Source organism: Ostrinia nubilalis, chromosome 19 (assembly GCF_963855985.1).
Source record: "Ostrinia nubilalis chromosome 19, ilOstNubi1.1, whole genome shotgun sequence".
Lineage (NCBI taxonomy): Eukaryota > Metazoa > Arthropoda > Insecta > Lepidoptera > Crambidae > Ostrinia > Ostrinia nubilalis.
In genome coordinates, this window is record NC_087106.1 from 3,242,518 (window position 1) to 3,262,635 (window position 20,118).

The following is a 20,118-nucleotide window of genomic DNA, read 5'->3' on the forward strand; positions in this document are numbered from 1 at the left end:
AAATCATTACATGGACGATTATCTTGAAAGCTTTGATAGTGTAGAAGAGGCAGCTAGCTTAGCTTCGGAAATAGTCACCGTCCATAAGGCTGCAGGATTTGAAATGCGATCTTGGGTCTCCAATCATGCTGAGGCTCTTACCTTATTACCTTTAGACCTCTGCGCCACTGAAGCTTCTGAGGTAGGGTTAGGTCCATCTTCTCCATCGCGCATTAGAGTTTTGGGATTGACTTGGCTTGTTGGCGATGACTCCTTGTCCTTTCTTAAGTCCATCCCGAAATTTCCCCCAACGCTTACGAAACGTTCTGCCTTGTCTTTGCTTATGTCGGTGTACGATCCGTTAGGGTTGATAACGCCTCTTATTATAAAGGGTCGAATTCTTTTCCAAAAGACATGGAAGTTAGGTTTGGATTGGGATCAAAAATTATCTGAGGGGTTAGTTCTAAAATACCAGTCGTGGTTCCGGGAACTTGAGATCGTATCAGGGAGCGCTATTCCCAGATGTTATTCGGAGGGAAAGCAAGTTATAGAAAGTCAGCTTCACGTCTTATGCGACGCTAGCGAGCTAGCTTACGCTTGCGTTGCCTACTGGCGATTTGTTTTATCGGATGGTTCAGTCAAATTGGCGCTTATAGGAGGCAAAGCTAGGCTCGCGCCACTAAAACCAGCGACTATTCCGAGAATGGAACTTCAGGCGGCGTTGATAGGCGCGCGTTTTGCTGCTTACATTATTGAGGCTCACAAAAATAAGCCTTTTAAAACGTTTCTATGGTCTGATTCGATTACAGTGCTGAAATGGTTACGTGGCGACGCCTGCACATTTAAGCCATTCGTGTCCTTTCGTGTAGCCGAGATCTCGGATCTTACTGATGTACAGTCTTGGAGATATGTTCCTAGTGGCTTAAATGTTGCTGACGACGCCACGCGCGATACAGCGGAGTTCTCTCTACATTCACGTTGGTTCACTGGCCCGACTTATCTTCTTTCACCGGAAGCTACGTGGCCCCGCGAACCGCTTTACACTGATTCTTCAACCACAAGTGAAATAAAAATGGTTGAATGCTTGGTTGTACCTTCTACAGAATCCCCGGCTCTTTCGCCTGTGGTCGCAGACCATCGGAGATTCAGCCGATGGATTCGCTTGCTCAGAGCCACAGCTCGAGCACACCAGTCGGCAAAAATGTTTAGGACCTTATTACCTCTAAATTGTAAATTATTTCTAAACTCGCCTCGTTGCGATCGAAAATTACCTCTTTTATCAGCCGACGACTTAAACTCGGCAGAGCATCATTTACTCATGTCTGTACAACGCGATTCATTGTCCGAAGAGCTTGATTGTGTTAACGCAGGACGCCCCGTTTCTAGATTAAGTAAACTTAAGAACGTGTCCTTGCTCGTCTGTAACGGTCTTCTACGGTTATCCGGTCGCACATCCGCTTCAGATGCCATTGAGTCCCGCCCAATTGTCCTTGATGGAAAGCATCAGATAACAAGACTGTTGATTCATGACTACCATATACGATACGCTCACGCAAACAATGAACTCGTCGTCAACGAAATGCGCCAGAAGTTCTACATCATCGGCCTGAGATCTGCCGTCAAACAAGTTGCTTCAAGATGTCAGCGTTGCAGAGTATGGAAGGCTAGACCTGTGCCGCCGCCCATTGGCGACTTACCAGACGTGCGGATGGCCATCTATGAGCGCCCATTCTCCTACGTCGGTTTGGACTATTTTGGCCCTCTCAATGTCACGATCGGCCGGAAGCATGCGAAAAGATGGGTCGCGCTCTTTACCTGTATGACTGTCCGAGCAGTTCACCTGGAAATCGTCGATAACCTGTCAGCGGACTCTGCGATAATGGCCCTACGCCGCTTCATATCTCGTCGAGGCTGCCCGATTTGCATCTATTCTGACAATGGGACGGCTTTCGTTGGGGCCTCTAAGATGTTAGCGGAAGTCTATGAGTTCGCGACCACCAAGCGGATACAGTGGAAATTTATCCCGCCGTCGGCTCCTTTCATGGGTGGATGCTGGGAGAGATTGGTACGGAACGTCAAGTCTGCGCTATCCGCAACCTTGAAAGAACAGTCACCCAGAGAAGAGACACTCCACACCCTACTCCTTGAAGCAGAGGCTATAGTTAACTCTAGGCCGCTGACTCACGTGTCAACGGAACCCGATGCAGAGGAGGCGCTTACGCCGTTTACGTTCCTTATCGGCACCCCTTCGTACGATCTGCAAACACGGCCGTTCGACGACACCGATCTGTCCAGCCGGGCACAGTGGCGGAAGGCACAGCGTCTGGCCGACCATTTTTGTTAGCGCTTCACCAAAGAATACCTGCCCAGCCTAGTCCCTCGCCGCTCTTCACCGACGGCTTCCGCGAGCTTCATCATTGGCGATCTGGTGGTCATAGTGGACGGAACTCTACCCAGGCGTTGCTGGCCACGTGGCCGCATCGTTGCTACTTACCCCGGCAAGGATCGGATAGTTAGGGTAGTGGATGTTCAAACTAAAGGGGGTGTCCTGCGTAGGCCCGTAAAAAAATTGGCCAAGCTGGTCGTTTCACCCTAAACCTGGTGCTTACACCGCCGGGGGCCATGTTCACGACCACCTTTTTTATAAACCTTTACATACTTTTTTGTACCATAGATTTACCATAGATTTACATAATTATTAAGAAAAAATAAACCAGTGTCAAACTAGCTTCTGTTTGTTTCACTCAACATAATTTGGTGTCAGAAGTGGGATGCTCGACTACTAAGGGCTCCGATCGCGTCAGCAGGTGCACAGGCCCAGACAGAACCGCCGCTGCCCTCGCGCTACCTGAGCTTGGAATGTCTTTGGCAAGCAGGGTACTGCCCTCATCTTTATTCCCTCGGATTCCCTCGAGTAGTTCTGGTCCGTGCGATGGCTCTACTATAGATATCACCTCTGAAAGTATCGGGTCATACAGGCCCCCACTGGGTGGGATGTAGGAGCTCTTTGGTTCTAAGGAAAGTAACGACTTGAGTCGGTCCGGCAGGTTCTGATTCCCCAAGATTTCGGAGGGGTCGCTGTCGTACGTTACATGGATAGTGGCTAGATCACAAGCCTCTGTGAACAAATTGTCCCACCCCAGGTCGTCTGAGGATTCCCCAAAAAGGCTGTATTTTGAAGAATGTAAGCGGGTCTTTGAGACACATATCGAGTATGCGCCGCTTGAAATCATTGTGAGGGACGTCGTCAACATTATTGGGGAGTACAGAGCCCAAGTCTTGATATCTTCCAGTACCCTCACATGTACCACGAACATAGATTTGATTTTATTCATGGAGACTTCGTTCTGAGCGATCAACAGTATTGGTACCCGGGAGTATCTGGCTTGGTATAAACTCGATCCTATGGTCTTCATGGTGGTGGTGGGCACGTCCATGTTTTTGATTTTTTCAAACCCTGCCCTGTCTGAGGGGTACTTGATGGCATAGAAGAGCCCGACCAAGCTCGGTATACTCGCATACTCCATTGGCGTGTTCATTCTAATTGAGGTTGTGCGTAAATTTAATATGTCCGCTCGCACGTCATACCCGCTTATCAGCTCCCGGATGATGTTGAGCCTTGGAGCATAAACGTCAAATGGATTCATACCGCGGATGATCTCCACCAGAGTTATGTTTCCCAGTATCCTGAAGGCCGAGTGGGAAGTCGCATCATTGAAATCTAGTGAAGCAGAGGTGGCGAACTGGCGCAGCGATTTGTAATACGAGAAGGAGGTGTTGTAATGTGATGCCTGTAATATGTCAAATTCGTACCTGAGTCGAGGCGTGTTCAATAGGTATTGTACGCTCATCGTGAAGGGTGATCCAGAATCCAAAACTATGGTGGGCATGGACCCACGTCTTGACTCCACTCTCTCTCCACCATGGAAAGTGTAGGACTGCCGCTTGACACGGTGAACGGTGGTGTTTGTGGTTTCGCGTCGCACTCGCAAGAAGTTTTCGTTATATGCGGCCACCTTATCCATGGCCCCTTTCTCGCGTGCGGAATCTGCGTGGTATGCGTACGGGGAAAACCGGGGGAAGACGTCGTCGAAGTAAGCCGTATAGTCGCTGATGATATATTTGGCTGGCCCGTTGTAAAAGAGCGTGTCTCCAACAAGCAGGGATGTATCAAAGTGCACCGATAACATCTCCAGGAGCAACTCTCTGTCCATACCGAGGAACTGATTTTTGAAGAAAGGTGAACACGCACGCAGAGTGTCACCTGCTACAGCCAGGTGAACATCGAATAGGACATCGGCTGGATTGAGAGTACGCATGCCTATTCGTATATTGCTGTCGGGATTGTGTGCAGCTAGCACCTCTGAACGGATGTTTTCATCGTGGAAACACTGGCTAAACAGTAGCGAGGACATCGCTATGAAGAAGCGCTCGTAGCCTTTGTATTGGGTGTATTATCGTTACGTTTAGGTCGAGAGTGGATAGGTGCTGTACCCCTGAGAAGACCCAAGGGACCGAAATCCCTGCCGCGTGGCTGACCCAAGATGGTATCCGTTCCAACGCCTTGCCGATGCCGCGCATAGCGGTTGCCAATTTTCTACTAAAAATGTTAGCCTGTCTCCGCCTGCGCTTGGGAATACGTCGCATCACCTTTGACAAGGTTGCGAGCACGTTTCTGTTGTTTGACTTAATGACATTTATGGTTGTAGGGGTCCCTGCCAGTCTCACCGATATTGGCACCTGTACTAGTGAGTCGACGGGAGCCTGGGATAGTGTCTGTAATGTCTGTGCGCTTCTGCCGACAGCTGGTAATGATGGCTAGCGATAAACGTGCTATAGAAATTCTAGATGAGACTACGGTGAGGTTAACCTCTGGTCGCTTCCAAACTGGTCTTCTATGGCGGGACAACATTAAAATCATCCCCAACAGTAAGCGCTTAGCGCTGTCCCGATTTCAAAGTCTCGAATCTAAAATGGCTAAAGACAAAACTTACGCGACTTCCTATAAACAGAACATTCAGGGTATGATTGACAAAGGATACGCAGAGCTTTGCTCTGGACCACCAACTGGTAACATCACGTGGTACCTCCCGCATTTTGGGGTCGTACACCCACACAAAAGGAAGTTACGTGTGGTGCACGATGCGGCAGCGAAATGTAACGGGGTGAGCCTGAACTCTATGCTATTATCAGGTCCAGACTTGCTGCAACCCCTGCTTGCTATTGTCATGAGATTCAGAGAAGGTAAGATCGCTATTACGGGGGATATAAGGGAGATGTTCCCACAAGTAAAAATTAGACCTGAGGACCGCGACGCTCAGCGCTTTTTGTGGAGGGATGACCCTCAGTCCCCTCTCTTAGAATATAGGATGTCTTCTATGATTTTTGGAGCAACGTCTAGCCCGTGTACAGCACTCTACTTGAAAAACAAAAATGCTCTTGAATTTCAGAATTCTTATCCGAAAGCTGCTCAGTCCATTATAGAAAATCATTACATGGACGATTATCTTGAAAGCTTTGATAGTGTAGAAGAGGCAGCTAGCTTAGCTTCGGAAATAGTCACCGTCCATAAGGCTGCAGGATTTGAAATGCGATCTTGGGTCTCCAATCATGCTGAGGCTCTTACCTTATTACCTTTAGACCTCTGCGCCACTGAAGCTTCTGAGGTAGGGTTAGGTCCATCTTCTCCATCGCGCATTAGAGTTTTGGGATTGACTTGGCTTGTTGGCGATGACTCCTTGTCCTTTCTTAAGTCCATCCCGAAATTTCCCCCAACGCTTACGAAACGTTCTGCCTTGTCTTTGCTTATGTCGGTGTACGATCCGTTAGGGTTGATAACGCCTCTTATTATAAAGGGTCGAATTCTTTTCCAAAAGACATGGAAGTTAGGTTTGGATTGGGATCAAAAATTATCTGAGGGGTTAGTTCTAAAATACCAGTCGTGGTTCCGGGAACTTGAGATCGTATCAGGGAGCGCTATTCCCAGATGTTATTCGGAGGGAAAGCAAGTTATAGAAAGTCAGCTTCACGTCTTATGCGACGCTAGCGAGCTAGCTTACGCTTGCGTTGCCTACTGGCGATTTGTTTTATCGGATGGTTCAGTCAAATTGGCGCTTATAGGAGGCAAAGCTAGGCTCGCGCCACTAAAACCAGCGACTATTCCGAGAATGGAACTTCAGGCGGCGTTGATAGGCGCGCGTTTTGCTGCTTACATTATTGAGGCTCACAAAAATAAGCCTTTTAAAACGTTTCTATGGTCTGATTCGATTACAGTGCTGAAATGGTTACGTGGCGACGCCTGCACATTTAAGCCATTCGTGTCCTTTCGTGTAGCCGAGATCTCGGATCTTACTGATGTACAGTCTTGGAGATATGTTCCTAGTGGCTTAAATGTTGCTGACGACGCCACGCGCGATACAGCGGAGTTCTCTCTACATTCACGTTGGTTCACTGGCCCGACTTATCTTCTTTCACCGGAAGCTACGTGGCCCCGCGAACCGCTTTACACTGATTCTTCAACCACAAGTGAAATAAAAATGGTTGAATGCTTGGTTGTACCTTCTACAGAATCCCCGGCTCTTTCGCCTGTGGTCGCAGACCATCGGAGATTCAGCCGATGGATTCGCTTGCTCAGAGCCACAGCTCGAGCACACCAGTCGGCAAAAATGTTTAGGACCTTATTACCTCTAAATTGTAAATTATTTCTAAACTCGCCTCGTTGCGATCGAAAATTACCTCTTTTATCAGCCGACGACTTAAACTCGGCAGAGCATCATTTACTCATGTCTGTACAACGCGATTCATTGTCCGAAGAGCTTGATTGTGTTAACGCAGGACGCCCCGTTTCTAGATTAAGTAAACTTAAGAACGTGTCCTTGCTCGTCTGTAACGGTCTTCTACGGTTATCCGGTCGCACATCCGCTTCAGATGCCATTGAGTCCCGCCCAATTGTCCTTGATGGAAAGCATCAGATAACAAGACTGTTGATTCATGACTACCATATACGATACGCTCACGCAAACAATGAACTCGTCGTCAACGAAATGCGCCAGAAGTTCTACATCATCGGCCTGAGATCTGCCGTCAAACAAGTTGCTTCAAGATGTCAGCGTTGCAGAGTATGGAAGGCTAGACCTGTGCCGCCGCCCATTGGCGACTTACCAGACGTGCGGATGGCCATCTATGAGCGCCCATTCTCCTACGTCGGTTTGGACTATTTTGGCCCTCTCAATGTCACGATCGGCCGGAAGCATGCGAAAAGATGGGTCGCGCTCTTTACCTGTATGACTGTCCGAGCAGTTCACCTGGAAATCGTCGATAACCTGTCAGCGGACTCTGCGATAATGGCCCTACGCCGCTTCATATCTCGTCGAGGCTGCCCGATTTGCATCTATTCTGACAATGGGACGGCTTTCGTTGGGGCCTCTAAGATGTTAGCGGAAGTCTATGAGTTCGCGACCACCAAGCGGATACAGTGGAAATTTATCCCGCCGTCGGCTCCTTTCATGGGTGGATGCTGGGAGAGATTGGTACGGAACGTCAAGTCTGCGCTATCCGCAACCTTGAAAGAACAGTCACCCAGAGAAGAGACACTCCACACCCTACTCCTTGAAGCAGAGGCTATAGTTAACTCTAGGCCGCTGACTCACGTGTCAACGGAACCCGATGCAGAGGAGGCGCTTACGCCGTTTACGTTCCTTATCGGCACCCCTTCGTACGATCTGCAAACACGGCCGTTCGACGACACCGATCTGTCCAGCCGGGCACAGTGGCGGAAGGCACAGCGTCTGGCCGACCATTTTTGTTAGCGCTTCACCAAAGAATACCTGCCCAGCCTAGTCCCTCGCCGCTCTTCACCGACGGCTTCCGCGAGCTTCATCATTGGCGATCTGGTGGTCATAGTGGACGGAACTCTACCCAGGCGTTGCTGGCCACGTGGCCGCATCGTTGCTACTTACCCCGGCAAGGATCGGATAGTTAGGGTAGTGGATGTTCAAACTAAAGGGGGTGTCCTGCGTAGGCCCGTAAAAAAATTGGCCAAGCTGGTCGTTTCACCCTAAACCTGGTGCTTACACCGCCGGGGGCCATGTTCACGACCACCTTTTTTATAAACCTTTACATACTTTTTTGTACCATAGATTTACCATAGATTTACATAATTATTAAGAAAAAATAAACCAGTGTCAAACTAGCTTCTGTTTGTTTCACTCAACATAATTTGGTGTCAGAAGTGGGATGCTCGACTACTAAGGGCTCCGATCGCGTCAGCAGGTGCACAGGCCCAGACAGAACCGCCGCTGCCCTCGCGCTACCTGAGCTTGGAATGTCTTTGGCAAGCAGGGTACTGCCCTCATCTTTATTCCCTCGGATTCCCTCGAGTAGTTCTGGTCCGTGCGATGGCTCTACTATAGATATCACCTCTGAAAGTATCGGGTCATACAGGCCCCCACTGGGTGGGATGTAGGAGCTCTTTGGTTCTAAGGAAAGTAACGACTTGAGTCGGTCCGGCAGGTTCTGATTCCCCAAGATTTCGGAGGGGTCGCTGTCGTACGTTACATGGATAGTGGCTAGATCACAAGCCTCTGTGAACAAATTGTCCCACCCCAGGTCGTCTGAGGAATCCCCAAAAAGGCTGTATTTTGAAGAATGTAAGCGGGTCTTTGAGACACATATCGAGTATGCGCCGCTTGAAATCATTGTGAGGGACGTCGTCAACATTATTGGGGAGTACAGAGCCCAAGTCTTGATATCTTCCAGTACCCTCACATGTACCACGAACATAGATTTGATTTTATTCATGGAGACTTCGTTCTGAGCGATCAACAGTATTGGTACCCGGGAGTATCTGGCTTGGTATAAACTCGATCCTATGGTCTTCATGGTGGTGGTGGGCACGTCCATGTTTTTGATTTTTTCAAACCCTGCCCTGTCTGAGGGGTACTTGATGGCATAGAAGAGCCCGACCAAGCTCGGTATACTCGCATACTCCATTGGCGTGTTCATTCTAATTGAGGTTGTGCGTAAATTTAATATGTCCGCTCGCACGTCATACCCGCTTATCAGCTCCCGGATGATGTTGAGCCTTGGAGCATAAACGTCAAATGGATTCATACCGCGGATGATCTCCACCAGAGTTATGTTTCCCAGTATCCTGAAGGCCGAGTGGGAAGTCGCATCATTGAAATCTAGTGAAGCAGAGGTGGCGAACTGGCGCAGCGATTTGTAATACGAGAAGGAGGTGTTGTAATGTGATGCCTGTAATATGTCAAATTCGTACCTGAGTCGAGGCGTGTTCAATAGGTATTGTACGCTCATCGTGAAGGGTGATCCAGAATCCAAAACTATGGTGGGCATGGACCCACGTCTTGACTCCACTCTCTCTCCACCATGGAAAGTGTAGGACTGCCGCTTGACACGGTGAACGGTGGTGTTTGTGGTTTCGCGTCGCACTCGCAAGAAGTTTTCGTTATATGCGGCCACCTTATCCATGGCCCCTTTCTCGCGTGCGGAATCTGCGTGGTATGCGTACGGGGAAAACCGGGGGAAGACGTCGTCGAAGTAAGCCGTATAGTCGCTGATGATATATTTGGCTGGCCCGTTGTAAAAGAGCGTGTCTCCAACAAGCAGGGATGTATCAAAGTGCACCGATAACATCTCCAGGAGCAACTCTCTGTCCATACCGAGGAACTGATTTTTGAAGAAAGGTGAACACGCACGCAGAGTGTCACCTGCTACAGCCAGGTGAACATCGAATAGGACATCGGCTGGATTGAGAGTACGCATGCCTATTCGTATATTGCTGTCGGGATTGTGTGCAGCTAGCACCTCTGAACGGATGTTTTCATCGTGGAAACACTGGCTAAACAGTAGCGAGGACATCGCTATGAAGAAGCGCTCGTAGCCTTTGTATTGGGTGTATTATCGTTACGTTTAGGTCGAGAGTGGATAGGTGCTGTACCCCTGAGAAGACCCAAGGGACCGAAATCCCTGCCGCGTGGCTGACCCAAGATGGTATCCGTTCCAACGCCTTGCCGATGCCGCGCATAGCGGTTGCCAATTTTCTACTAAAAATGTTAGCCTGTCTCCGCCTGCGCTTGGGAATACGTCGCATCACCTTTGACAAGGTTGCGAGCACGTTTCTGTTGTTTGACTTAATGACATTTATGGTTGTAGGGGTCCCTGCCAGTCTCACCGATATTGGCACCTGTACTAGTGAGTCGACGGGAGCCTGGGATAGTGTCTGTAATGTCTGTGCGCTTCTGCCGACAGCTGGTAATGATGGCTAGCGATAAACGTGCTATAGAAATTCTAGATGAGACTACGGTGAGGTTAACCTCTGGTCGCTTCCAAACTGGTCTTCTATGGCGGGACAACATTAAAATCATCCCCAACAGTAAGCGCTTAGCGCTGTCCCGATTTCAAAGTCTCGAATCTAAAATGGCTAAAGACAAAACTTACGCGACTTCCTATAAACAGAACATTCAGGGTATGATTGACAAAGGATACGCAGAGCTTTGCTCTGGACCACCAACTGGTAACATCACGTGGTACCTCCCGCATTTTGGGGTCGTACACCCACACAAAAGGAAGTTACGTGTGGTGCACGATGCGGCAGCGAAATGTAACGGGGTGAGCCTGAACTCTATGCTATTATCAGGTCCAGACTTGCTGCAACCCCTGCTTGCTATTGTCATGAGATTCAGAGAAGGTAAGATCGCTATTACGGGGGATATAAGGGAGATGTTCCCACAAGTAAAAATTAGACCTGAGGACCGCGACGCTCAGCGCTTTTTGTGGAGGGATGACCCTCAGTCCCCTCTCTTAGAATATAGGATGTCTTCTATGATTTTTGGAGCAACGTCTAGCCCGTGTACAGCACTCTACTTGAAAAACAAAAATGCTCTTGAATTTCAGAATTCTTATCCGAAAGCTGCTCAGTCCATTATAGAAAATCATTACATGGACGATTATCTTGAAAGCTTTGATAGTGTAGAAGAGGCAGCTAGCTTAGCTTCGGAAATAGTCACCGTCCATAAGGCTGCAGGATTTGAAATGCGATCTTGGGTCTCCAATCATGCTGAGGCTCTTACCTTATTACCTTTAGACCTCTGCGCCACTGAAGCTTCTGAGGTAGGGTTAGGTCCATCTTCTCCATCGCGCATTAGAGTTTTGGGATTGACTTGGCTTGTTGGCGATGACTCCTTGTCCTTTCTTAAGTCCATCCCGAAATTTCCCCCAACGCTTACGAAACGTTCTGCCTTGTCTTTGCTTATGTCGGTGTACGATCCGTTAGGGTTGATAACGCCTCTTATTATAAAGGGTCGAATTCTTTTCCAAAAGACATGGAAGTTAGGTTTGGATTGGGATCAAAAATTATCTGAGGGGTTAGTTCTAAAATACCAGTCGTGGTTCCGGGAACTTGAGATCGTATCAGGGAGCGCTATTCCCAGATGTTATTCGGAGGGAAAGCAAGTTATAGAAAGTCAGCTTCACGTCTTATGCGACGCTAGCGAGCTAGCTTACGCTTGCGTTGCCTACTGGCGATTTGTTTTATCGGATGGTTCAGTCAAATTGGCGCTTATAGGAGGCAAAGCTAGGCTCGCGCCACTAAAACCAGCGACTATTCCGAGAATGGAACTTCAGGCGGCGTTGATAGGCGCGCGTTTTGCTGCTTACATTATTGAGGCTCACAAAAATAAGCCTTTTAAAACGTTTCTATGGTCTGATTCGATTACAGTGCTGAAATGGTTACGTGGCGACGCCTGCACATTTAAGCCATTCGTGTCCTTTCGTGTAGCCGAGATCTCGGATCTTACTGATGTACAGTCTTGGAGATATGTTCCTAGTGGCTTAAATGTTGCTGACGACGCCACGCGCGATACAGCGGAGTTCTCTCTACATTCACGTTGGTTCACTGGCCCGACTTATCTTCTTTCACCGGAAGCTACGTGGCCCCGCGAACCGCTTTACACTGATTCTTCAACCACAAGTGAAATAAAAATGGTTGAATGCTTGGTTGTACCTTCTACAGAATCCCCGGCTCTTTCGCCTGTGGTCGCAGACCATCGGAGATTCAGCCGATGGATTCGCTTGCTCAGAGCCACAGCTCGAGCACACCAGTCGGCAAAAATGTTTAGGACCTTATTACCTCTAAATTGTAAATTATTTCTAAACTCGCCTCGTTGCGATCGAAAATTACCTCTTTTATCAGCCGACGACTTAAACTCGGCAGAGCATCATTTACTCATGTCTGTACAACGCGATTCATTGTCCGAAGAGCTTGATTGTGTTAACGCAGGACGCCCCGTTTCTAGATTAAGTAAACTTAAGAACGTGTCCTTGCTCGTCTGTAACGGTCTTCTACGGTTATCCGGTCGCACATCCGCTTCAGATGCCATTGAGTCCCGCCCAATTGTCCTTGATGGAAAGCATCAGATAACAAGACTGTTGATTCATGACTACCATATACGATACGCTCACGCAAACAATGAACTCGTCGTCAACGAAATGCGCCAGAAGTTCTACATCATCGGCCTGAGATCTGCCGTCAAACAAGTTGCTTCAAGATGTCAGCGTTGCAGAGTATGGAAGGCTAGACCTGTGCCGCCGCCCATTGGCGACTTACCAGACGTGCGGATGGCCATCTATGAGCGCCCATTCTCCTACGTCGGTTTGGACTATTTTGGCCCTCTCAATGTCACGATCGGCCGGAAGCATGCGAAAAGATGGGTCGCGCTCTTTACCTGTATGACTGTCCGAGCAGTTCACCTGGAAATCGTCGATAACCTGTCAGCGGACTCTGCGATAATGGCCCTACGCCGCTTCATATCTCGTCGAGGCTGCCCGATTTGCATCTATTCTGACAATGGGACGGCTTTCGTTGGGGCCTCTAAGATGTTAGCGGAAGTCTATGAGTTCGCGACCACCAAGCGGATACAGTGGAAATTTATCCCGCCGTCGGCTCCTTTCATGGGTGGATGCTGGGAGAGATTGGTACGGAACGTCAAGTCTGCGCTATCCGCAACCTTGAAAGAACAGTCACCCAGAGAAGAGACACTCCACACCCTACTCCTTGAAGCAGAGGCTATAGTTAACTCTAGGCCGCTGACTCACGTGTCAACGGAACCCGATGCAGAGGAGGCGCTTACGCCGTTTACGTTCCTTATCGGCACCCCTTCGTACGATCTGCAAACACGGCCGTTCGACGACACCGATCTGTCCAGCCGGGCACAGTGGCGGAAGGCACAGCGTCTGGCCGACCATTTGGCAGCGCTTCACCAAAGAATACCTGCCCAGCCTAGTCCCTCGCCGCTCTTCACCGACGGCTTCCGCGAGCTTCATCATTGGCGATCTGGTGGTCATAGTGGACGGAACTCTACCCAGGCGTTGCTGGCCACGTGGCCGCATCGTTGCTACTTACCCCGGCAAGGATCGGATAGTTAGGGTAGTGGATGTTCAAACTAAAGGGGGTGTCCTGCGTAGGCCCGTAAAAAAATTGGCCAAGCTGGTCGTTTCACCCTAAACCTGGTGCTTACACCGCCGGGGGCCATGTTCACGACCACCTTTTTTATAAACCTTTACATACTTTTTTGTACCATAGATTTACCATAGATTTACATAATTATTAAGAAAAAATAAACCAGTGTCAAACTAGCTTCTGTTTGTTTCACTCAACATAATTTGGTGTCAGAAGTGGGATGCTCGACTACTAAGGGCTCCGATCGCGTCAGCAGGTGCACAGGCCCAGACAGAACCGCCGCTGCCCTCGCGCTACCTGAGCTTGGAATGTCTTTGGCAAGCAGGGTACTGCCCTCATCTTTATTCCCTCGGATTCCCTCGAGTAGTTCTGGTCCGTGCGATGGCTCTACTATAGATATCACCTCTGAAAGTATCGGGTCATACAGGCCCCCACTGGGTGGGATGTAGGAGCTCTTTGGTTCTAAGGAAAGTAACGACTTGAGTCGGTCCGGCAGGTTCTGATTCCCCAAGATTTCGGAGGGGTCGCTGTCGTACGTTACATGGATAGTGGCTAGATCACAAGCCTCTGTGAACAAATTGTCCCACCCCAGGTCGTCTGAGGATTCCCCAAAAAGGCTGTATTTTGAAGAATGTAAGCGGGTCTTTGAGACACATATCGAGTATGCGCCGCTTGAAATCATTGTGAGGGACGTCGTCAACATTATTGGGGAGTACAGAGCCCAAGTCTTGATATCTTCCAGTACCCTCACATGTACCACGAACATAGATTTGATTTTATTCATGGAGACTTCGTTCTGAGCGATCAACAGTATTGGTACCCGGGAGTATCTGGCTTGGTATAAACTCGATCCTATGGTCTTCATGGTGGTGGTGGGCACGTCCATGTTTTTGATTTTTTCAAACCCTGCCCTGTCTGAGGGGTACTTGATGGCATAGAAGAGCCCGACCAAGCTCGGTATACTCGCATACTCCATTGGCGTGTTTATTCTAATTGAGGTTGTGCGTAAATTTAATATGTCCGCTCGCATGTCATACCCGCTTATCAGCTCCCGGATGATGTTGAGCCTTGGAGCATAAACGTCAAATGGATTCATACCGCGGATGATCTCCACCAGAGTTATGTTTCCCAGTATCCTGAAGGCCGAGTGGGAAGTCGCATCATTGAAATCTAGTGAAGCAGAGGTGGCGAACTGGCGCAGCGATTTGTAATACGAGAAGGAGGTGTTGTAATGTGATGCCTGTAATATGTCAAATTCGTACCTGAGTCGAGGCGTGTTCAATAGGTATTGTACGCTCATCGTGAAGGGTGATCCAGAATCCAAAACTATGGTGGGCATGGACCCACGTCTTGACTCCACTCTCTCTCCACCATGGAAAGTGTAGGACTGCCGCTTGACACGGTGAACGGTGGTGTTTGTGGTTTCGCGTCGCACTCGCAAGAAGTTTTCGTTATATGCGGCCACCTTATCCATGGCCCCTTTCTCGCGTGCGGAATCTGCGTGGTATGCGTACGGGGAAAACCGGGGGAAGACGTCGTCGAAGTAAGCCGTATAGTCGCTGATGATATATTTGGCTGGCCCGTTGTAGAAGAGCGTGTCTCCAACAAGCAGGGATGTATCAAAGTGCACCGATAACATCTCCAGGAGCAACTCTCTGTCCATACCGAGGAACTGATTTTTGAAGAAAGGTGAACACGCACGCAGAGTGTCACCTGCTACAGCCAGGTGAACATCGAATAGGACATCGGCTGGATTGAGAGTACGCATGCCTATTCGTATATTGCTGTCGGGATTGTGTGCAGCTAGCACCTCTGAACGGATGTTTTCATCGTGGAAACACTGGCTAAACAGTAGCGAGGACATCGCTATGAAGAAGCGCTCGTAGGAGGCGAGCCTTTGTATTGGGTGTATTATCGTTACGTTTAGGTCGAGAGTGGATAGGTGCTGTACCCCTGAGAAGACCCAAGGGACCGAAATCCCTGCCGCGTGGCTGACCCAAGATGGTATCCGTTCCAACGCCTTGCCGATGCCGCGCATAGCGGTTGCCAATTTTCTACTAAAAATGTTAGCCTGTCTCCGCCTGCGCTTGGGAATACGTCGCATCACCTTTGACAAGGTTGCGAGCACGTTTCTGTTGTTTGACTTAATGACATTTATGGTTGTAGGGGTCCCTGCCAGTCTCACCGATATTGGCACCTGGACTAGTGAGTCGACGGGAGCCTGGGATAGTGTCTGTAATGTATGTGCGCTTCTGCCGACAGCTGGTAATGATGGCTAGCGATAAACGTGCTATAGAAATTCTAGATGAGACTACGGTGAGGTTAACCTCTGGTCGCTTCCAAACTGGTCTTCTATGGCGGGACAACATTAAAATCATCCCCAACAGTAAGCGCTTAGCGCTGTCCCGATTTCAAAGTCTCGAATCTAAAATGGCTAAAGACAAAACTTACGCGACTTCCTATAAACAGAACATTCAGGGTATGATTGACAAAGGATACGCGGAGCTTTGCTCTGGACCACCAACTGGTAACATCACGTGGTACCTCCCGCATTTTGGGGTCGTACACCCACACAAAAGGAAGTTACGTGTGGTGCACGATGCGGCAGCGAAATGTAACGGGGTGAGCCTGAACTCTATGCTATTATCAGGTCCAGACTTGCTGCAACCCCTGCTTGCTATTGTCATGAGATTCAGAGAAGGTAAGATCGCTATTACGGGGGATATAAGGGAGATGTTCCCACAAGTAAAAATTAGACCTGAGGACCGCGACGCTCAGCGCTTTTTGTGGAGGGATGACCCTCAGTCCCCTCTCTTAGAATATAGGATGTCTTCTATGATTTTTGGAGCAACGTCTAGCCCGTGTACAGCACTCTACTTGAAAAACAAAAATGCTCTTGAATTTCAGAATTCTTATCCGAAAGCTGCTCAGTCCATTATAGAAAATCATTACATGGACGATTATCTTGAAAGCTTTGATAGTGTAGAAGAGGCAGCTAGCTTAGCTTCGGAAATAGTCACCGTCCATAAGGCTGCAGGATTTGAAATGCGATCTTGGGTCTCCAATCATGCTGAGGCTCTTACCTTATTACCTTTAGACCTCTGCGCCACTGAAGCTTCTGAGGTAGGGTTAGGTCCATCTTCTCCATCGCGCATTAGAGTTTTGGGATTGACTTGGCTTGTTGGCGATGACTCCTTGTCCTTTCTTAAGTCCATCCCGAAATTTCCCCCAACGCTTACGAAACGTTCTGCCTTGTCTTTGCTTATGTCGGTGTACGATCCGTTAGGGTTGATAACGCCTCTTATTATAAAGGGTCGAATTCTTTTCCAAAAGACATGGAAGTTAGGTTTGGATTGGGATCAAAAATTATCTGAGGGGTTAGTTCTAAAATACCAGTCGTGGTTCCGGGAACTTGAGATCGTATCAGGGAGCGCTATTCCCAGATGTTATTCGGAGGGAAAGCAAGTTATAGAAAGTCAGCTTCACGTCTTATGCGACGCTAGCGAGCTAGCTTACGCTTGCGTTGCCTACTGGCGATTTGTTTTATCGGATGGTTCAGTCAAATTGGCGCTTATAGGAGGCAAAGCTAGGCTCGCGCCACTAAAACCAGCGACTATTCCGAGAATGGAACTTCAGGCGGCGTTGATAGGCGCGCGTTTTGCTGCTTACATTATTGAGGCTCACAAAAATAAGCCTTTTAAAACGTTTCTATGGTCTGATTCGATTACAGTGCTGAAATGGTTACGTGGCGACGCCTGCACATTTAAGCCATTCGTGTCCTTTCGTGTAGCCGAGATCTCGGATCTTACTGATGTACAGTCTTGGAGATATGTTCCTAGTGGCTTAAATGTTGCTGACGACGCCACGCGCGATACAGCGGAGTTCTCTCTACATTCACGTTGGTTCACTGGCCCGACTTATCTTCTTTCACCGGAAGCTACGTGGCCCCGCGAACCGCTTTACACTGATTCTTCAACCACAAGTGAAATAAAAATGGTTGAATGCTTGGTTGTACCTTCTACAGAATCCCCGGCTCTTTCGCCTGTGGTCGCAGACCATCGGAGATTCAGCCGATGGATTTGCTTGCTCAGAGCCACAGCTCGAGCACACCAGTCGGCAAAAATGTTTAGGACCTTATTACCTCTAAATTGTAAATTATTTCTAAACTCGCCTCGTTGCGATCGAAAATTACCTCTTTTATCAGCCGACGACTTAAACTCGGCAGAGCATCATTTACTCATGTCTGTACAACGCGATTCATTGTCCGAAGAGCTTGATTGTGTTAACGCAGGACGCCCCGTTTCTAGATTAAGTAAACTTAAGAACGTGTCCTTGCTCGTCTGTAACGGTCTTCTACGGTTATCCGGTCGCACATCCGCTTCAGATGCCATTGAGTCCCGCCCAATTGTCCTTGATGGAAAGCATCAGATAACAAGACTGTTGATTCATGACTACCATATACGATACGCTCACGCAAACAATGAACTCGTCGTCAACGAAATGCGCCAGAAGTTCTACATCATCGGCCTGAGATCTGCCGTCAAACAAGTTGCTTCAAGATGTCAGCGTTGCAGAGTATGGAAGGCTAGACCTGTGCCGCCGCCCATTGGCGACTTACCAGACGTGCGGATGGCCATCTATGAGCGCCCATTCTCCTACGTCGGTTTGGACTATTTTGGCCCTCTCAATGTCACGATCGGCCGGAAGCATGCGAAAAGATGGGTCGCGCTCTTTACCTGTATGACTGTCCGAGCAGTTCACCTGGAAATCGTCGATAACCTGTCAGCGGACTCTGCGATAATGGCCCTACGCCGCTTCATATCTCGTCGAGGCTGCCCGATTTGCATCTATTCTGACAATGGGACGGTTTTCGTTGGGGCCTCTAAGATGTTAGCGGAAGTCTATGAGTTCGCGACCACCAAGCGGATACAGTGGAAATTTATCCCGCCGTCGGCTCCTTTCATGGGTGGATGCTGGGAGAGATTGGTACGGAACGTCAAGTCTGCGCTATCCGCAACCTTGAAAGAACAGTCACCCAGAGAAGAGACACTCCACACCCTACTCCTTGAAGCAGAGGCTATAGTTAACTCTAGGCCGCTGACTCACGTGTCAACGGAACCCGATGCAGAGGAGGCGCTTACGCCGTTTACGTTCCTTATCGGCACCCCTTCGTACGATCTGCAAACACGGCCGTTCGACGACACCGATCTGTCCAGCCGGGCACAGTGGCGGAAGGCACAGCGTCTGGCCGACCATTTTTGGCAGCGCTTCACCAAAGAATACCTGCCCAGCCTAGTCCCTCGCCGCTCTTCACCGACGGCTTCCGCGAGCTTCATCATTGGCGATCTGGTGGTCATAGTGGACGGAACTCTACCCAGGCGTTGCTGGCCACGTGGCCGCATCGTTGCTACTTACCCCGGCAAGGATCGGATAGTTAGGAATAAGAATAAGAATAAGAATACATTTATTTGCTTAAAACACGGTATATACAGATGTTACACAGAAAAATGTTCAGTCATGTTTTGCTTACACGAAGCATGCAAATATTAATTTTGGGCCAAAAAACCCAGTCATGTTAAAGATACATACATTAGTGCTAAATATTGTTACATAATTATTATATTCAAAACTCTCGGTCATTAAGGAACTCTGTGACACTATAATAGTTTTTACTTTTAAGCCATCCACGCATTTTTTTTTGAAAATTGGCTAGAATTTAATGTTTTTATACTTTTTGGTATTTTATTATATATTCTAACACACATTGCTACACAATTTCGGTTATATTTCTCAGATCTAGGTATAACTTCCAGGACAAGTCTATCTGGGTCTCTGCGGGTTCGCAAATTTATATCGCAGACTCTTTTGAACAAAGTAAAATGCTTCTTGACAAAAGTACATATTTCTAAAATATACAAAGACGGTAGTGGTAACAAACCAAACTCTAGAAATAAGGGTCTACAAGATTTGTCGGATGGTAACCCAGCTATAGCTCTAATACATTTTTTTTGCGCGATGAAGGCTCTATTAAAATCTGTACTATTTCCCCACGCTATGAGGCCGTAGCGCAGAATCGATTCAACATAGGCATGGTAAGACACTAGTGCTGTTGATATATTAGTCACTTTCCTAACTTGTTTCAATGCATATACAAACCGATTGATTCTTTTACAGAGATCATCTACATGTGCCTTCCAATTAATGTCTTGGTCGATTGTTATACCTAAAAATTTTGTTTCGGATGCCTTCTTGATTGCTACATTTCCAACATTTATATTTAAATTAAAATTATATTGTAAGTGTTTGGATTGATTAAATTGTATGTAATTAGTTTTATTCAGGTTAATTGTCAAATTATTGTTGTCAAGCCATTGGATAGTATTATGTAAAGTATTGTTTATGTCAATTTCATGGTCCTTAATTGTATTTATTTTTTTTGTCAGTGGTTATAATTATTGTAATGTCATCAGCAAATAGAATACATTTATGATTTGTTATGTCAGATAAATTATTTATGTATAATAAGAATAGAGTGGGTCCCAATACACTCCCTTGTGGGACTCCACTCTTGTTTTGTCTTTCGTCAGACGAGTAAAATTAGGGTATTAGTAGGGTAGTGGATGTTCAAACTAAAGGGGGTGTCCTGCGTAGGCCCGTAAAAA

At 48.0% G+C, this 20,118-nt stretch overlaps 1 protein-coding gene across 1 annotated transcript; it reads left to right on the forward strand.

Annotated features, from left to right (window-relative positions):
- Window positions 1–15,886: 15,886 nt before the first annotated feature.
- On the forward strand, window positions 15,887–19,256 carry LOC135081378 (uncharacterized). The gene is made up of 4 exons (XM_063976098.1): window positions 15,887–16,157; window positions 17,187–17,354; window positions 17,727–18,889; window positions 19,251–19,256. The coding sequence occupies exons 1-4, from the start codon at window positions 15,887–15,889 to the stop codon at window positions 19,254–19,256; spliced, it is 1,608 nt and encodes a 535-aa protein (XP_063832168.1).
- The last annotated feature ends 862 nt before the right edge of the window (window positions 19,257–20,118 follow it).